This window comes from Saimiri boliviensis, chromosome 13 (assembly GCF_048565385.1).
Source record: "Saimiri boliviensis isolate mSaiBol1 chromosome 13, mSaiBol1.pri, whole genome shotgun sequence".
Taxonomy (NCBI): Eukaryota; Metazoa; Chordata; class Mammalia; order Primates; family Cebidae; genus Saimiri; species Saimiri boliviensis.
Window position 1 is genome coordinate 49543395 of NC_133461.1, and position 18714 is coordinate 49562108.

The 18714-nt window shown below is 36.9% G+C and overlaps 1 protein-coding gene across 1 annotated transcript in view; it reads left to right on the forward strand.

Annotated features, from left to right (window-relative positions):
* CDH2 (cadherin 2) overlaps window positions 1-18714 on the forward strand; it is a 229986-nt gene that overhangs the window by 182506 nt on the left and 28766 nt on the right. Inside the window, exons 8-14 of the mRNA XM_074383650.1 lie at window positions 5279-5416; window positions 6078-6263; window positions 8511-8764; window positions 10189-10331; window positions 13444-13677; window positions 13973-14206; window positions 16115-16254. Of these exons, the coding sequence (XP_074239751.1) occupies window positions 5279-5416; window positions 6078-6263; window positions 8511-8764; window positions 10189-10331; window positions 13444-13677; window positions 13973-14206; window positions 16115-16254 (1329 nt within the window). The remainder of the gene's footprint in view (window positions 1-5278; window positions 5417-6077; window positions 6264-8510; window positions 8765-10188; window positions 10332-13443; window positions 13678-13972; window positions 14207-16114; window positions 16255-18714) is intronic.

The window sequence follows — 18714 nt, forward strand, 5'->3', positions numbered from 1 at the left end:
AAAAAATACCTCCACTCCTTCCTCATCCACTTGAAGTCCCTTCCCCCGCTTGACCTGTGCACATGCTACACATGTGCAGTACTCTGACAGCCTTAGAGGGCACTCACATAGTGGATTGATTAATGGTACGGATTCTTGACTTAGAGAGACCTGAGTTCAGCTCTAGTGTCTGACTTTTTTTTGTTTTTTGTTTTTTGTTTTTTTGTTTTTTTTTTTTAGACAGAGTTTCGTTCTTGTTTCCCAGGCTGAAGTGCAATGGTGCCATCTCAGCTCACCACAACCTCTGTTTCCCAGGTTCAAGCAATTATCCTGCCTCAACCTCTGGAACAGCTGGGATTACAGGCATGTGCCAGCACTCCCAGCTACTTTTGTATTTTTAGTTGAGATGGGGTTTCTCCATGTTGGTCAGGTTGGTCTTGAACTCCCGACCTCAGGTGCTCCATCCACCTCAGCCTCCCAAGTGCTGGGATTACAGACGTGAACTACCGTGCCTGAGTAGTCCCTGCCTCTTATGGCTGGGTGTCCATAGCAGGTTTCCTTACCTTCCTAAGCCTGTTTCCTCATCTGTAAAATGGGAATTCAAAACTCCATCTGCTTCGTCAGATTATCGTGAGGACTAAATGAGGCATATCATTGTACCAGGGACATAGTGTCAAACTCAATAAAAGTAGTTTCTTTTTTTTTTTTTAAATCAAGGCCCTTAGAACAATGCCAGCATATAGTAAGTATACAAAGAAAAAAAAAAAAGACTACACATTTGTAAGGTAGATTGTGCTTTTAGTCCCATGTCACAGATAAGGGGACTGGGGCTTAGCAGTTAAGAATTTGAACAGAGTTAACGAATCTACATTTCTTCCTGCGTTTCAGTGACATTATTACTCAGCTGTCTGTCCCCAACCCAATTTATCTAGAGGCAAACCTGTCATCTCCTGAAATCTGTGATTTATGATGAATTTCCTATTTCATGTGACCAGGACCTTATCCCAAGTCTCCCAAGGTTATAGTTTAATTGCCTTTACCATGCCTGGTTGTCCCTCAACCCACAATCTGTTTAGTCATCAAATTCTTCTCTTTTTACTAAAAAACAAACAAATAAACAACAACAACAAAAAAAAACGCCTTATGGATTTGTTTCACCTTCCAGGTTTGAAAACTGTTAGGTTGGTGCAAAAGTGATTGTGCTTTTTGTCATTACTTTTAATGGCAAAAACCGCAATTACTTTTGCACCAACATAATAGTATGCACTATTGAAGGTTCTTCATATTACTTCTTCGTACCCTTTCTAGAATTGCACTCATGCATTTTGTGGCTCTAATATGGTCTTGTGATCTGTTACTGTCTGCCTCCATCACTTAATGAAAGCAAGGCCATATCTCATTTTGGTCACTGTTTTATCCAAGTAAATACTCCATTGCCTGGCATTTAGAAGACATTCATCAAATGTCTGCTCTATGAATGACTGAATGTTCTCACCTCCTCATTCACTAATATCACTCTTGTTCGGTGTTCCAGAAGGGTGCTGGGTGTGCATAAGATTTTAATTGGTAAATGCAGAGAAGCCTCTAGGACAGCAAGTGAACACAGCCTTGTTACTTCATCAAGTAGAGACTGCCAGAATCTAAGAATTTCATTGTGTTTTTCACTGTCATATTTATGATAAGTGATGCTAGCTTTCTATTTATGGGACTTTTACAATAAATTAAGCTTTAAAAAGGGAAATGAATGTCAAGATAAGTAGAAAATGACTCACGGTATGAGGAAATGGTAGAATTGGGAATATTGTATATGAATCACTGTGGTTTTGGGAAAATGTGAGCTAGTTTATGCTCCCATAAATAGCATAATAAATAAATTTAATAAATTATAGCTATCCATGTGAATGAGAAGATGGTTTTTTTCTTTACCTGAGATTAGCTCATGCAAGGCCCAAGGTTTCTTATGCATTCACCCATCCATCCACCAAATCAGAAGCGTTTGTAGAACTCTTACTCTGAGTCAGGCACTGTGCCATATGCCAGTAATAGGAGCATCAACAAAGCAAGGGCCTTTGGAGTGTGTGTGTGTGTGTGTGTGTGTGTTTGTGTGTGTGTCTGCATGCACACACATGCACAGTGAGGCAGGCAAATACAGACATATGAATGATAACAGTCCTATAAACTATAAACGATGATGGGGTGTGTTGTAAGGGTGCTGTCCTGAGGACACAAGCAGCCCTTCCTAGAACTTTTTTTTTTTTTTTTTTTTTTTCTCTCCGAGATGGAGTTTTGCTCTTGTTGCCCAAGCTGGAGTGCAATGGCATGATCTCAATTCACTGCCAGCCTCCGCCTTCTGGGTTCAAATGATTCTCCTGCCTCAGCCTCCTGAGTAGCTAGGATTACAGGCATGTGCCACCACTCCTGGATAATTTTTTGTATTTTTAGTAGAAATGGGATTTCACCATGTTAGCCAGGTTGGTCTCGAACTCCTGACCTCAGGTGATCCACCCACCTCTGCCTCCCAAAGTGCTGAGATTACAAGCGTGAGCCACTGCGCCTGGCTGACACTATGACATTTTTACGTGGATAATTCTTTGTTATGAGGCCTGTCTTGTGCATCATAGGATGTTTAGCAGCATCCTCGGCCTGTACACATTAGATGCCGGTAGCAATCCTTAGTTGTGACAACCAAAAATGCTCACTCTGGGTAACATCCACTGGTCTAGGTAAAGGGCAGTGCCAAATGCAATGACATAGGATCATGACAGGGCATTTGAAGATAAATGCAAAACAGCTCCAGGTGTCGGGTAAGCAAATGGGAGGGATCACTTTCATAAAATAGGTGAGTTTCAGAGAGAGAAGGATTGACAGCAAGCAGATGACTTTGGATTTTATTTGATGTAGAGCAGGAAGGGAGGAGGTTTTCAAGCACAATCCCCTTGATCAGCTTTGAGGGTGGAAAGTCCAATTCTTATGGAATCTAAATGTCAGTCATTCAGACCCAGATGCCCAGTGACCAAATTAGGCAGTTCATTTGTCTAAAGCGTAGGTTGTCAAGGCTTCCTTACTAAAATATAAGAACGTTTTACCAATCAGGCATTTTAAAATGGGGAAGACCTTATTTACCAAGTGGATTTTTTTTTTTTTTTATTGGAAGAGATACTGTACTTTAGAAATAAGAAATGTCCTTTTGTAACTTAAAATTTCCAGACTGGCTTGCAGCAATAAGAAATTTCAAGTATTAGCTACTAATTCCAATATTGCAGATCAGGGGACAATTGGATATATTATGCTTACATAATTGTAAAGATTTTTGTAGAATAGACATTAGGAAAGAATATACCTTCATGTAATATCCGTGTGAGTTAACTACTTAAAAAATAAGCTTCCTTTCTTTCTCCCTTTTTGGGAATGTTCATCTGTTTGTGCAAAGAGCACCTAACAAAACTGACATTTTAAAAGTCATAAAAGTTTTTTTTTTTTTTTTTTTTTTCATGGTTTTCAGCTGGGAGGCTGAACTGAATGTCCTGCAAAATTCTGTCACCAACCATGAAAGTATTAAGCTGAAGTGACATTTTTAATGGGGGAGGAAACTAATTGAAGAAGTATTATAGCCTATGTTAACATAATAGTGAGTTAGTGTGGGTTAGGAAAAATTAAATGACTCAACCAACACTATTTCTTTGTGTATATGTGTGTTTTTTAATTCAAAAAAGTGTGACATTTTCTCTTTTAGGAAGACAAAAAATAACTGAAATAAATAACTGCTCGAGACTGGCATTTGGGTGGACAGACAGACTTAGAATCTAATATGGGTGGTTTGGCTTTCCCTCCTGCTCCTTTCTTTTCTTTGCCCCTCCCTCTGACAACTAAATCAAAAGCTACAATTTGTGTCTGTTCTATCTAAGCTCCAGAAATCCCCTAAGAATGGCCATTCATAATGTTAGCTATATTTAGAATCAGGGAAAGCTGCACTTTGCAGTGACAGTTTATTTTTGTATGTAGTGAATTTTGTTGTTCAAGAATGTTAACATTTATGAAAATGATCACTATTTTTTATCTATCTGTGCCAATATCCACAGAGATTCCAAATGATTTTAGATACTGTTTGTGGTTGGTTTTCCTAACATAAAATTTTGTCAGCAAATGCCTGACTTCTCAATCTCAGCATTTTCTCTTAGCTATATTACAGGTTAATTTAGCTCTCTTTTAAAACAATCAGCCTGGAATTTGAAAGTAGTAGATGCCTAATAATAATCATGTATGTGTAAATGTATCAATATTTATATCCATTATAGGTCAAAACAGTAGACACAATGAGTGTTACACCTAAATCCTAATTCATTGAATATGCAGTTGTTAAATATATGCCATGTTTCAAGACCATGGAAATAAACGTAAACCCTTAAAGTTTTAATTTTGTTTAAGAATACTGTATATCGGGCCAGGCGTGGTGGCTCACACCTGTAATCCCAGCACTTTGGGAGGCCAAGGTGGGTGGATCATGAGGTCAAGAGATCGAGACCATCCTGGCCAACATGGTGAAACCCCATCTTTACTAAAATACAAAAATTAGCTGGGTGTGGTGGCGCATGCCTGTAGTCCCAGCTACTCAGGAGGCTGAGGCAGGAGAATTGCTTGAACCCGGGAAGCAGAGGTTGCAGTGAACCAAGATTGCACCACTGCACTCCAGCCTGGTGCCTGGCTACAGAGCAAGACACTGTCTCAAAAAAAATAAATAAATAAATACTGTATATATCTTCTATATAGTTTTGCATCATACGTATTAATGGAATTTAAGAGGATATGTTGCATCTATCCTGTTACAATAGAATATATATAAGAATATATGAAAGGAAAGCTTCTATACTTTGTGAATTGTATATGTGTTCTTCTCCCTTTCTTGAGATTCTTCACTGTCTTTAGTATCCTAAACTGGGTAGAAATTAACATACAAGAAAGTAAATACAAACCAAATGAATGCTTGATCACAATCTCATGAAGTGAAGAAAGGCAAAAGTTGGAACCAGATGGAGATTGCAGCTTAGCTATGAATTTCACACATCTGCAGTGCATTCCTTTCTGCCAGAGAGGTGAATGTACAGTTAAATCTCTCTAGACAAGGACCAGACCTGTGCTTCATAAGTTAAAGTAAACTCTACTTCGGACATTTCAAGTCATGTTAATCAGAATGAATGATGCTATGCTCTCCTTGAATTATAAAGAGCCATTTACAGAAGAACTGTTATATCTTCTTGAGGAATTAGTTTCATTTAAGTTGTTATCTTTTATGTCTTTTTAGAAAGTGCAACAGTATACGTTAATCATTCAAGCCACAGACATGGAAGGCAATCCCACATATGGTCTTTCAAACACAGCCACGGCCATCATCACAGTGACAGATGTCAATGACAATCCTCCAGAGTTTACTGCCATGACGGTGAGTACAGCCTGTCACTCATACAGCTTTGGGTCTCTAGTTTGTTACTGAGAAGTTTTGTCATGAATAATAAATGTGTTAAATAGAGGTGGAACTTGCTTCACCTAATAGTAGCATGGCTGCTAACTTGGACGTTTCTTTCATCAGGGCCTTACATAAGGCATCCAAGTAATTTGTTTCTTCATAGTCTCCAAGTCCACTGTTAAAGTTGTTAAAATAAGCTGCCTGGAAACCACGTCCTAAAAAGACTGTGCGGTTATAACAAAATGCTTGTAAATATTTTCAGGTGCATTAACTGCATGACTGATTTATGCTACTTTGTCAGCATAGCATATCTGGGGTAAAATCATTTTGCACAGACAAGTTCTTTTCCCCCACCCCACCGTAATCACCCAGAGACTCACAAATGGCTGCTGATTTTAATATTAATGAAACTGTAAGGTAATTTGTAAAAAAAAAAAAAAAGTGGACTACTGAAAAATGTTACAATATTTTTAAAGTCAAACATAAATGCTTTGATTACCTGGATTATCAATCTCCTCATTTAGTGTAGACAATAAAGATTTAATGGGGCAGTAAAAGTGGGCGGTGTGGTCATCAAGACAAGTTGTCCTTCAGTGGTTTACGTTGCTTCTCTGACTGAGGCTTGTCTTTCTCACAGTTTTATGGCGAAGTCCCTGAGAACAGGGTAGACGTCATAGTAGCCAATCTAACTGTGACCGATAAGGATCAACCACATACACCAGCCTGGAATGCAGTGTACAGAATCAGTGGTGGAGATCCTACAGGACGGTTTGCCATCCAGACCGACCCAAACAGCAATGACGGATTAGTCACCGTGGTCAAAGTAAGTGTTCCTCAGGCCACTGATCTCTCCGACTGGGACTTAGCAAGGACCTGTGTATGCCCCCACCTCACTGTTTTGCTATGGAAACTTAGGACCTTTTTCTTTCAGCCGTATCCAGATGTGGATTTGATACATATTTGGGAGACTATGTCTTACTGTTTAATTTATGCTGAGGCTATGGCCAACATCTGTACTCTCACATCATCACTGGATATGATTGTTTTTTAATCAATTTGGACAGTTTTTTACCAATCTGAGGATAGGACTGGCCTGAACAACATTAACTGTCACCGTACTTGATATGTTAGTGATACGTCACATTCTGAAGTTTTGATCACCATTGACAGCTATTAACAATGATGCCACACACCCACTATCTTCATGTCTATGGCTATTAGAATATTCACAGAAAGTGAACAAACAAGAAAAACCATAGTAGTAAAATGGAATGAGTAGGCAAGAGGAAAGCCTACATGTTAGAAAGGTCTTGCATTTACGTGACTGTTTTAAATGCTGTTTCCGAGACCTTAAGAAATTGGTTCTTCTGATCTTACTGTAAAAAAAAGAACCAAACAAAACAATTGAATGCTAGAAGGAAAGGAGGGTGTTCTTCAGGTATAATATGTGTGTATCTATAATAGAAAAGCCCTTTAAAGTGAACATCCCTTCCTTTTAGCCACCCAGTAAAGAGATTTACTTCTTTGCCTCCCATCTAAACACTCTTGATTTGTACCTGAACCCAACTGTTGACCTTACATAGAAAGATGTGCTAAAGTGCCAGTTGCCAAGAATTATGCAGATGCGTGAGTAGAATGGAATAGGAGTGGAAACTCTCAGAAGGAATGTAGTGATCAAAAGCACCAACCCGAGTCCGCTGTCTGTGTTAAGAGTCCTAGCTAGCTCTGCTCTTGGTATCTGAGTGATCGGGGCCAGCTATTTAACTGCTTTAAATTCCAGGTTTCTCATGCAGGAAGGGGCTGATAACAGTATGTTAGTTATAGTGTTGTGAGAGATAAATGAGCTTCATACACATTAAAGGACTTTGAACTGTGCATATACCTCTTAGCATAAATAAATGTTACATCAGGGGAATGTTTCATGTGACTAGTAAAATCACTCTAAATATTACAGTCTTACTTTCTGACTTTTTTTTTCTGTCTTGTTTAAAATACTAGAGAAAGAAATGTTGAATTAGGCATTTTAGAGAGAAAAAATTATTTGTTTGATGATTTTAAAAGGTGGTCTGGGGTAGGAAACTAGTGCAGTGTCTGCTGCTAATGAGGCTTTCTCATGAGCTTCACCTCTTGATCATTCTTAGTCTACCAATTATGAGCCTAAGAGATCTTAATGCTCTTGTTTTTCCTGTTATTACTGCACAGTAATGCTTATTTGCACCTCCGTTAGCAGGTGATCAAGGGAAATTAAGAGCGAATGTCCAGTCTAGTTGCTTGACTACTGGTAACATTTCTAGTTACAGCAGGATTCGGTGAACTTTGGAAGTTAATATTTACATAAAGTGTTATTTGTGCATTGCATTTATCTAGAGTGTTGTTCTTAAATTTGGGGGTTTTACAGAACAGTAAAATACCCAGAAATATTCTGTAAGATGGCAGAGTTTTAGTTTGCTAGGAGAAAAAGAAAAATCTCTTCCACCTACCACCAGTATTATTTTTTTAATGTGTGTTTTTTATTATGTATACATGTTTGTCCTGCAAAATGTGTACTTCAAATTATGAAAGAAACTTTTAAATTAAATAAGTTTAGCTTTATTTAATAATTACCTTTTCTGATTTTTGGTTTGTTTTCTTCAATTCATCATGGACTGGTGAAAGCTTTCCAGGATGAGTAGTGATCATGATCTTTGTACTAATGTTTGAGAGTATACAGTTAGACTATCATGTTCTCACTTGACTTCAAGTTATTTAGTGTTTTAGGTCAACAATGCTATTCTTAAGAATAATCAAGTATTTTTAGATATACCTAAATAAATGTGTACAGTAATCATGATGTGCATTGTTTTGTGAGCATAAATCTTTTAAGTGCTCAAAATTTATAATTAGGTTAAATTGGGATAAGTATTTTGATAAGTGACCATGATAATGCATGTTTTCCAGGAACTTGAGAGGAACCTTATCGTGTAGTGAATGAAAAAATTTATTTTTTGGAAACGGAGTTGGCAGAGGAATAAACTACAGCATGCAGACGTTCTTATTTCCTGCAAAAATTGGCTTCCCTTTTATTTTTCAGCCAATCGACTTTGAAACAAACAGGATGTTTGTCCTTACTGTAGCTGCAGAAAATCAAGTGCCATTAGCCAAGGGAATTCAGCACCCACCTCAGTCAACTGCAACCGTGTCTGTTACAGTTATTGATGTAAATGAAAACCCTTATTTTGCCCCAAATCCTAAGATCATTCGCCAAGAAGAGGGGCTTCATGCTGGTACCATGTTGACAACATTCACTGCTCAGGACCCAGATCGATATATGCAGCAAAATATTAGGTATGAAATGCTGTTTGTAGTGTTTTCATAGCTTACTTATATTCTATGCTGTGCATAAAATTTATCTAATTCACTATTTGAGTAAGAAATTTTCATTGGAATGAAAACTACTTATTAAAAGATAATTTAAAATTATCTGAGTTTTCTTCTCAGTAAGTCAATGACTATATTAGATATACCTAGATATCTATATGTTAAAATGGATTTATTATTTGAAGGAAAAGCTGTTCTTGCTTCTTTATATCTGACATTTTTACTTTAGAAAATACTTAAAAATTATTTAGCCTGTGCCTTTATGCCAGACATCACAAAAAGGTTCCACAGCGAATAAATGGGGGAACATTCAGAGGCGTGTAACATTTATCTCTCCTCCATGCATCATGAAGGAAAGAAAGCTCATGCCAAAACCAGGATCTGAGAGCTAATTATTTTCATCCCTTACCTGTATAGTAGTTATTGGACTTACAAATCCAATCTGTAAAGATTTCTAGACTCAGCAAAATCTGATTCATCCTTCCTGATGAGGGAGTGGATGGTTGGCAGAACACACTCCATGCGACTGTTCTCCAAAGCTGGTGATGATCATTTTTAAAATTAACTTACATTTTATGAAACTTCTTACAGAACTGCTGCTAAAAGATAACTTCATATGTTATCGTTTGCTAAATGTTCTCCATTTCTCTATTCATTGAAATCAAGATGGTTATTAGTAGCCAGTTCATAGATGTGTAGATGTACAACTTTTACCTCTTCAAATATAGCATACCTTTTCCAATCCAATTAGTTATCTAATCTCTCAAAGTTAATCCTCACCCCAAATCTTAAAAAGGAATTTAAGCTGATAAATCTGCCAATTTAGAATCAAGATTGTAGGGCTTTCTTTGCAAAGATCTGAGGCTTGGCCCAGTGTGGAAGATGCAAGTAGGAATGGGATTATGCTGCTCTCTCCAGTGTGACTTCATGTCAGTCATGAAAAGATGCTAAAACATTTTAGGAGTGTTCTGTGATACAATATTCAATTGCCATTATACTTTCTCTTAACTCCTATACATTGAGACTACTGCTTATCCAGAACTTATATTCAGGCTATTTTATCTGTACCATTGGTATCCGTTGAAGTGGACAAGACCCTAAAATGAGATCTTTCCAAGCTGCCTTAGCCCACATTAGGGAGACTGTGCTCCTAGTCTTGTCCTTTAGACACCTGTAGAATGTTCCCCACATACCTGACCGAACACAACAACCTTATGTGCCTCCCAAAACCACTGTCACAAAAATGCTTTTTCATGTGAAAGCGGAAGTTTCCAGCCATCATCTACAGAAATGCAAGTTAATGAGCCAATTGGATTTGGATCTAAACCTATAAAATAATGCTTTTTAAAAGTTTCATTTCAAAAAAATTTAACTTTACTTTTATTTTATAGATATACTAAATTATCTGATCCTGCCAATTGGCTAAAAATAGATCCTGTGAATGGACAAATAACTACAATTGCTATTTTGGATCGAGAATCACCAAATGTGAAAAACAATATATATAATGCTACTTTCCTTGCTTCTGACAATGGTATGTACACTGTTTTTTCTTGCATGTTGATTAAAAATGGTAGATCCTCATCATGCATGCTCAGGAATTAAAGTTTTCTGCAAAACTCAATTAATTGCCTGAAAAACTGACTTTCATAACTCTGAGGTCCAACTTTTGTTTATGATTTCTGACAGGTGTTCTGGAATATCCTTCAATGTCATTGCATTGATTGTTCTTGGCATCCATCCACCATTCATGTAGACATAACCTTTGTTATCTTATTGTCCTGCAACATGTTGATGCCTTGAGTCCATCCAGGTAGCCCTAGACACTAGGTTTTTTGAGTGGATATTTTTATATGTCTTCTAGTTAGTCTGTTTGCTGCCATTCATACATCCTTCTCTATCAGTCTTCCTTTTTATAATTCTCTGCTTCTGTTTGTTATGGTCTAGGAAACTTAATTTTGTGCATAAAAGTGAGCTTCAGGGTGTGGGTTTTGGAACATATACGTGGCATCTTCTTTTTTTCCTTTCTGAGTTTCTGGCTGGTTTCTGATTGGTTAAAATTAATAGATAAGGATGTTTTTCATATATGAACTATAAAGGGGACTTATATAAACTTGGCGAGGGGTTTATATTGTTTTGTTAGCTCTCAGTATGATGTGTATTTCAGACTTCAAGCTCTGAAATTCTATAGGACCCCCGGGTGCCTACTCCAGCTTTCCCACTTTGAATCTGTGGGAATGGCATGAGATTTTAAATATATCTGTTTCCTTTTTTGTTGTTGTTAAATAGAGATAGGTATCAGTTCCTAATTCACAATGTTTTAACTGAGATATAATGACTTTTATATATATGTGAAACATTTGAAACAGTGGCTGACACAAACTAACCACTCAAATAAGTATTTCTATTGTGTATTAATACTTTCAAAACTGAACCACATATTATTTTAAATATTTTAACATATTTTCATGTTTATGAATATGAATGTTATTTAATAAAAAATAGCAGGCTTCAATTTGGTGGTTGAATTTGATGTTTGCAATTTTCAGTTGCAAGATATTTTGCATTATAAAAATATTACATATCAATACTTTTGATAATATCAATGAACTTTTCTAAATACTTATACTAAAATTTAATGAGATTGCTAGCTGTAGAAAATCTGTGTAGTGACGGCCAAAGAAATATTTCTTCTCCTTTCCAATATGGGACCTCCTGTTTAAATGTTTAGTGTTGGAACTTTGTAGGAATAGCTTTAGCCATTGTACATCAAAGCATAGCATTAGTACCTGTTTTATGCTTTTTTTTTTTGCCTTAAATAAATAGTAGTTTTCTTCTGCAGTAGGACTGAAAGTAATATATCTTTTTTTTTTTTTTTTTTTTTTTTTTTTTTTTTTTTTTTTTTTGAGATGGAGTTTCGCTCTTGTTACCCAGGCTGGAGTGCAATGGCACGATCTTGGCTCACTGCAACCTCCGCCTCCTGGGTTCAGGCAATTCTCCTGCCTCAGCCTCCTGAGTAGCTGGGATTACAGGCATGTGCCACCATGCCCAGCTCATTTTTGTATTTTTAGTAGAGACGGGGTTTCACCATGTTGACCAGGATGGTCTCGATCTCTTGACCTCGTGATCCACCCGCCTCGGCCTCCCAAAGTGCTGGGATTACAGGCTTGAGCCACCGCGCCCAGCCGAAAGTAATATATCTTGAACCCCACTATGTTGAGATCTAAAGAGCCATAAAATTATATGTATGTATGTTGGTTGTGAGTTACAACCAGATTTCTTTATTCACCAAGGAGTATTGTTTTCTAATTGAAAGGGCTTTTGATAAGAGAGAGAAGTGACCTGTTAAATGTATGTAGCTGTGATGCTTTGAAAGTACACTTTACTTTAAGTGACAAGGCTAGATTTGGAGCCCCAACTATGTTCCTTAATGATTAGGCAAGCTCTTATATGCCGTATGCCTTAGTTTCATTATTGATAAATTGTTTCGCTACTTACATATTCTATATGGTTGTTATAAAAGTATAATAAGTATTAAATGTGATAATAAATTTAAAAGTCCCTCAAACTGTTGAATATCATAGTGGTCATAGCTGTGTTATAACAGCCACTATACCCCTTCAGTTCAACTCTCCCTGCTCCTAGAACCATCATATTCCTCATAGAAGTTGCTGGAGATGTCTCCTTATTCCCTCCCCAGGATTGTGTATGTATGTGTACCTTTGTAGTTGCATGACCTTTGACAGGTCGCTTAAATCTCTGGTCTTCATTGTACAGCATTCTTTATAAAATATTCATAAATGGTGTGTGTGTGTGTGTGTGTGTGTGTGTGAGAGAGAGAGAGAGAGAGAGAGAGAGAGAGAATATTTACAATATAGCAGAAGCAAATCACCAGACTAAATTATCACATGAAGTGGTGGAGACAGCATTTTATTATAGTGGAACAAGAATGGGTTTGAGGTCAGGCCGACCCATTTTACATTTTAAGTAACAACTCCACCACTTGAAGAGTGCATGGCCATCAGCAGTTTACAGACTTAGATTCATCTGTTTAAACCTGTATCATAGGATTACAATGAAAGAATGTACATAGAGCTGCCTAATATGATCTCAAGCAAGTATTTGGTTAGTAAATACCATTTCTCTTCTGCGTGATGTTCCTGAGTTGAGGTCTGTGGTTCTGTATCACTTGTCTGTAGAGTGGTTCAATAAGTCATAGCTGTGTTGGAGTGTTAAAAAGCATTATTATGTTCTTTCATGCACGTGTCTTGTTTCTCCATAAAAAGAGTAGGGTTCACAGGATTACGAGCCCTGTATTTGCATCTCCAACATTCCTCACAGTGCCTGGAGCAGCATGGTCTGTGCAAGCCCTGAATAATGAACAGAAGGGGCAGGGAAGGTGTGGGATTCCATAGCAGGGGCATTCTTCATCACCTTGCTCAGCCTCTGCAGAGCAGCAGTGGCAGCTCAGGGTCATTCTAGGAGGGAAGCAAGAAGTGACTTTGTTTTGGAATTGGTCTGCCCAGATGCCTTAGCAACTATATTTTTCCAAGGTTACACAGTCATAAGGGCCAGAATTTCACCATAATTGAGGTTCATTGGAGAGAACTGTTCAGCATCGGTTTGTGATTTTTCTCTCTTTTAAGGAATTCCCCCTATGAGTGGAACAGGAACGCTGCAGATCTATTTACTTGATATTAATGACAATGCCCCTCAAGTGTTACCTCAAGAAGCAGAGACTTGTGAAACTCCAGACCCCAATTCAATTAACATTACAGCACTTGATTATGACATTGATCCAAATGCTGGACCATTTGCTTTTGATCTTCCTTTATCTCCAGTGAATATTAAAAGAAATTGGACCATCACTCGGCTTAATGGTAAGAACAGGTTAATTATTTGAATATATGTGCAGTTGAGAGATTTTGAAGCCTGGCATGAAAAGTTAATTTTTATGTGCTCCGTAATCTTCTCATTATATATATTTTAAAAGCTACTTAAAGTTTAAGTAAGATATTAAAGGCCTTTAAAGCCAAAAAAAGTATTTATAATGCATCATAGTTGTAATCCACTTTATATGTACTATTAGGTAGTAAATACATTCTGAACAATGCTGTGTGTTTTTTATAGCTTTAAGTGTTGCCTGTCAGACTATCTTTTTCCTTTTTCGTATAGGTGATTTTGCTCAGCTTAATTTAAAGATAAAGTTTCTTGAAGCTGGTATCTATGAAGTTCCCATCATAATCACAGATTCGGGTAATCCTCCCAAATCAAATATTTCCATCTTGCGTGTGAAGGTTTGCCAGTGTGACTCCAACGGGGACTGCACAGATGTGGACAGGATTGTGGGTGCAGGGCTTGGCACCGGTGCCATCATTGCCATCCTGCTCTGCATCATCATCCTGCTTAGTGAGTACTTTTATTGTCTTTTAGATTTCAGTTCTCTTGGCATCTAGGATGTTCGGCAAAGTCACTTGTTGCTATTGCCTGGCAAAGTTTTCTCACAACCCTTTGACCTCTCAGTATTTCCTTGCCAATCATATATGTTCGGCCAAGTCCACTTTAGAATGAAAAAAACCCCGAGCGTTGTTTCAAGTGCTTGAGGTTTGCAACAAACCTTCTCAGCATGCCTCTTCTATGCCCTCTTACTCTTTCTGATGCTGATTGCTTAGGAAACCATAGTAAACTCTTTTCATAGAAAAACGTTACACAATCCCAAGTTGGAGCACTAGTCTTAAGATTTGAGTGTGAAATTACTGCACGTAGTTGATGATTTAGGAAAATACGTATATTGCTTTCCTTTACCTTACTTCATGTAAAGCACAGTCAGCAGTGCTCCAGTCCTGTGAAGATCAAGGTATTTGTTTCTGAAGGGCTGTGTAAAAGAGTGAGAGATTGCACTTCATATACAGCACGTTTGATAATAGAAATGATTACACAGCTCAATAAATTGTCTTTTAGACTAAGTGTGGATTAAGGAATTGCTTCTTTTTAAGGTACTTTGCAATCTTTGGTTCAATGGAATGCAAGAAATTAACCACTGGAAAGTACTTTAGGAACCACTTCTAGGCATGCAGGTGAAAAGAATAAATTGCCTGGGCCCTGTGTTTTATTGTGAAATAGCAGCAGGACTTAGTTTATTGTGCGATCATGCTATGCACCAATCACTTTCTTGAAAATATTGGCCATTTCTTTTATGTTTTCTCCATTTACAAGTGTTCTGGTAATTTAGAATTCTATCACTTTATTCTTAGCAATTACTATAGAAGTCTGAGCATTTTTTACTTCCTGTATGGAGACTACTTTGGCTATAATTTGCAACCTGCATGCTATACTAATAATCCACTTGCTAGATTTAGCCCTGGAACAATAGCAAATGAGATCATGTTATCTGGCTCTAAAAGGAGGATATTTACTTTTATGGCCAATAATAAAAATGTACTCCAATAGGAGTCATTAAATCTTTTGCTTCAGGATGTAAACTAATACTCCCAGATTTTAGACAGAATTCGTTCCTAGATGTGCTCTTAGGGATATGTTTCCGTTTCAGCTGAAATGTGGCATAGATGCCAGTCTTATCCAGAAAGACTTAGGTATGATGGATTATGGCAATGAAGCAGTAACTGGCATTTTGAAGGAAACTGAATTTGTGCTGATTTTAACATCAACTCCCTGGAAAATGTATGATTCTAGACCTGGCACAAAGCGTAAAACATGAAATTCCAATGTTATTTCAGTGTTCCAACAAATCCCCTCACCTTCTTAGCTGAAACATGCACCAGCCTCTGGGAATCAAAACCTCAAGATACAGTTCCTGACTTAGTTCCAATTTACTACCAGGTCATCTGGGCAAGCTTTGTCTTCCTGGAGAAGTGCTGTTTTCTGTGAATTTGGGAGTGCAATAATGACTGACCAACCTAAGTAACACAGCAAGTAACAACTTGTTGCTGTTTGTGTCTCTAGAATATACAAACTGCTATTAAGGGCAACTATCCTCTAGAAAGCCAAAAGGAAAATAGAAAAAGTTACTGTCCTTGTATGTGGATGGTGAAACTGAGAACAAGGATGATCTACTTCTCAAGTGAGTTTGCAGAACACTAGGGATGGGAGCCCAGGCCTTCGCGCTCTAAACCCAGTGCTTTGGCCTGCTTTGTCTTGTCTCTCTTAATGTGAGGCCAGAAATTGATAGTAGAGTGAAAGATGCATTACAAGCCTTTAGCCCATCTAAGTATAAATTATTATCACTGAATACTGTGGCTAGATAGGCCAGGCTTTAAAAATGACAATATTATGTATTTTTACTATTTTCCTCCCTAGTCCTTGTGCTGATGTTTGTGGTATGGATGAAACGCCGGGACAAAGAACGCCAGGCCAAACAGCTCTTAATTGATCCAGAAGATGATGTAAGAGATAATATTTTAAAATACGACGAAGAAGGTGGAGGAGAAGAAGACCAGGTGAGTAGTGCTTTAAATCTTTAAAAGAAAATTTTATGATCATATAAATTTAATAGTGAGTAGTGTTAATACTTCAGTAAGAAAATGGTATCAGTTTTCCCTCCTGTTATCAGTCATTTGGTGAATTGCTTCCTATGTGTGTTGAATATTTCTCAAATTTTTTTCAAAGTACCAAATGTCATTGTGTGTTGATTATGTTAAAAAAAATTACCATTGTTTCAAAGGATTTAAACCCAATTCTAGCTATATCTGTGTAATGATAAATCTGTTTTTCTTTATAGTCTCTCTTCATTAGAGATCTAAAATATATTAAAAGTGTCTTCTACTTTGGGATCTAGATACTTACATGTATGGTAGAAAAAATACTAAGACTATTCCACAGGTATTTACTAAAGAAATTCAGTATTTCAGGCATTATTTTAATTCTGAAGATATCTCCATGAGCAGAGTTAACAAATATCTACCCTTAAGAGTCTTACATTCTTGTGAAATATTTGAAGTTAGAGTCAACATCTAGTCCATCTTTATATTTATAGTATCTGTCATGGTTTCTGGCTCCAACTGATTGTTCAGTAGATGTCAGAATCCCCTTCTGGCTACTAAATAATGTGAGCTTATATCACTATGCGCCTGTGGTTCTGCATATCTCTTCTAGGATGAGAATTACCATAAATGAGAAACAAAGATCTCTATCTGCTCTGAAGCAACATTTTCAGTGTTATCATAGCAAACATGTATGAGCTTTGTACTACATGGCAGGCATTCTGTTAAGTACATTAGGTGCCACTATCTCTTAAATCTTTGAAACTTGTGGTATTAGTACTGTGACCATCTCTACTTTTGTGGAATAAAACCAAGCTTAAGGATGGTTAGATTCTACAAAATCATGCACCTAGAAAGTGATAGATGCAGAGGTTGTATGCAGGTCTCTGAATTCACAGCCTAAAGTTACTATTCTGATATAGTTTCTCTTGAAATTATATGGGTATATTAATGTAATCCTTGAGAAATCACTGTGACAGGTAATTTTTTAGATACATTTGATAGTCATCTAATTTCTACTGACTAATGCAAATGTGGGAGATAATAGTCTGAAGGAGAACCCAGGATTCTTTGTTTTTTTGTGTGTCAGTATCAGTAAGTTAAAATGTACTATCTTAAGTATATGTACAGACATTATTGATAAGGCTGTTATTTGAATAAAATCAAATTTTCATTAACATACTTTTCCATTGCTTCACTCCTTGGAGAATATGATACATCACTTTTCATTTTACAAAGCACATTTACATTCATTATTGTTTAATCTTTGTGGCAGCCCCTTAAGAGTTTTTCATGTTCCAGTTGAAGAAAGTTGCATGATTTGCTTTCAGAGTTTGTAACCCACAGAGCCAGGACTCAAAGCCTCGTATTCTGATTCCAGGTTCCATGCTTGGTCTACAGTACCCCAACTCTCTCACTTAGAAGAGATGCAAATTTAAAGTATGTTGGAAACTTGACTCATGTGTAAAGCTGTTTTGAATACTGACTAATTAAAGTGGCTTTATAAATACACCTTAGGGTGTTTTGCTTATAAATGTCTTTGAATATTAAAATTCATGTTTGGCTTAATCCTTTAATTAATCTATCCTTTCACTTGCCTAGGCTATTTTCAAGATCAACAAACATATATTGATCATGTTCTCTCATAAATCATCTACTTCCAATATTTTCTTTTGTGTGTAATTGTGCATACTTTTCAAAGGCATAAACCTAAAACCCAACTCAGTATAGCTTCGATAAAATAGTAACAACTGTAAGACCACCAGTAACAGCTGCATGCTGCATAAAATTGGAGGCTCAGAGGCAAGAACCAAGGAAATCCTCATACAGGGAGTGGACCGTTGAGTATTTAATAGCACTTGATTTGAATCTTTGTCTCCTTTCCCCACTAGTCCCTTCAATAAATTGTTTACTATAACTTTATTGTTATAGTTATATTAGGAAAGGCTTATTTTATTTATTGACATTATCCACTTAAATTGATGCTTGAGATTAAGTGGTTAAACTCACCTATTGTAAGATTTGTTAAAATAATCATCATAAATCTTCGACTTCCTCTTTACCTAATCTTTGAAGTTTGTTGGATTTTTTTTTTTTTTTTTTTTTTTTTTTGCCCCTAGCCAAACTCTTGGACATGAATGTGTTGCTTCATATCTACTTCCCCAGGAATCTAAAGATTTTTCTGGAATTTTTTTCTGTATTCTACTCTTGGGCTAATTTTTAAATTTGGTACCAATCTTCCTGTGGTGTCTTTTTGTAGCCCCTGGGTTCTTTGATGGCATAAGAGTCTAGATCCAGAGCCTCCACCCATCTCTGATTCTCTTTGGTGATTTCTATGTGCAGTTCTCTTTCTAGACAATTGTGACAAAATTATATAATGGGTTTTTTTTTGTGCATCTAATTTTTAACCTCATAACA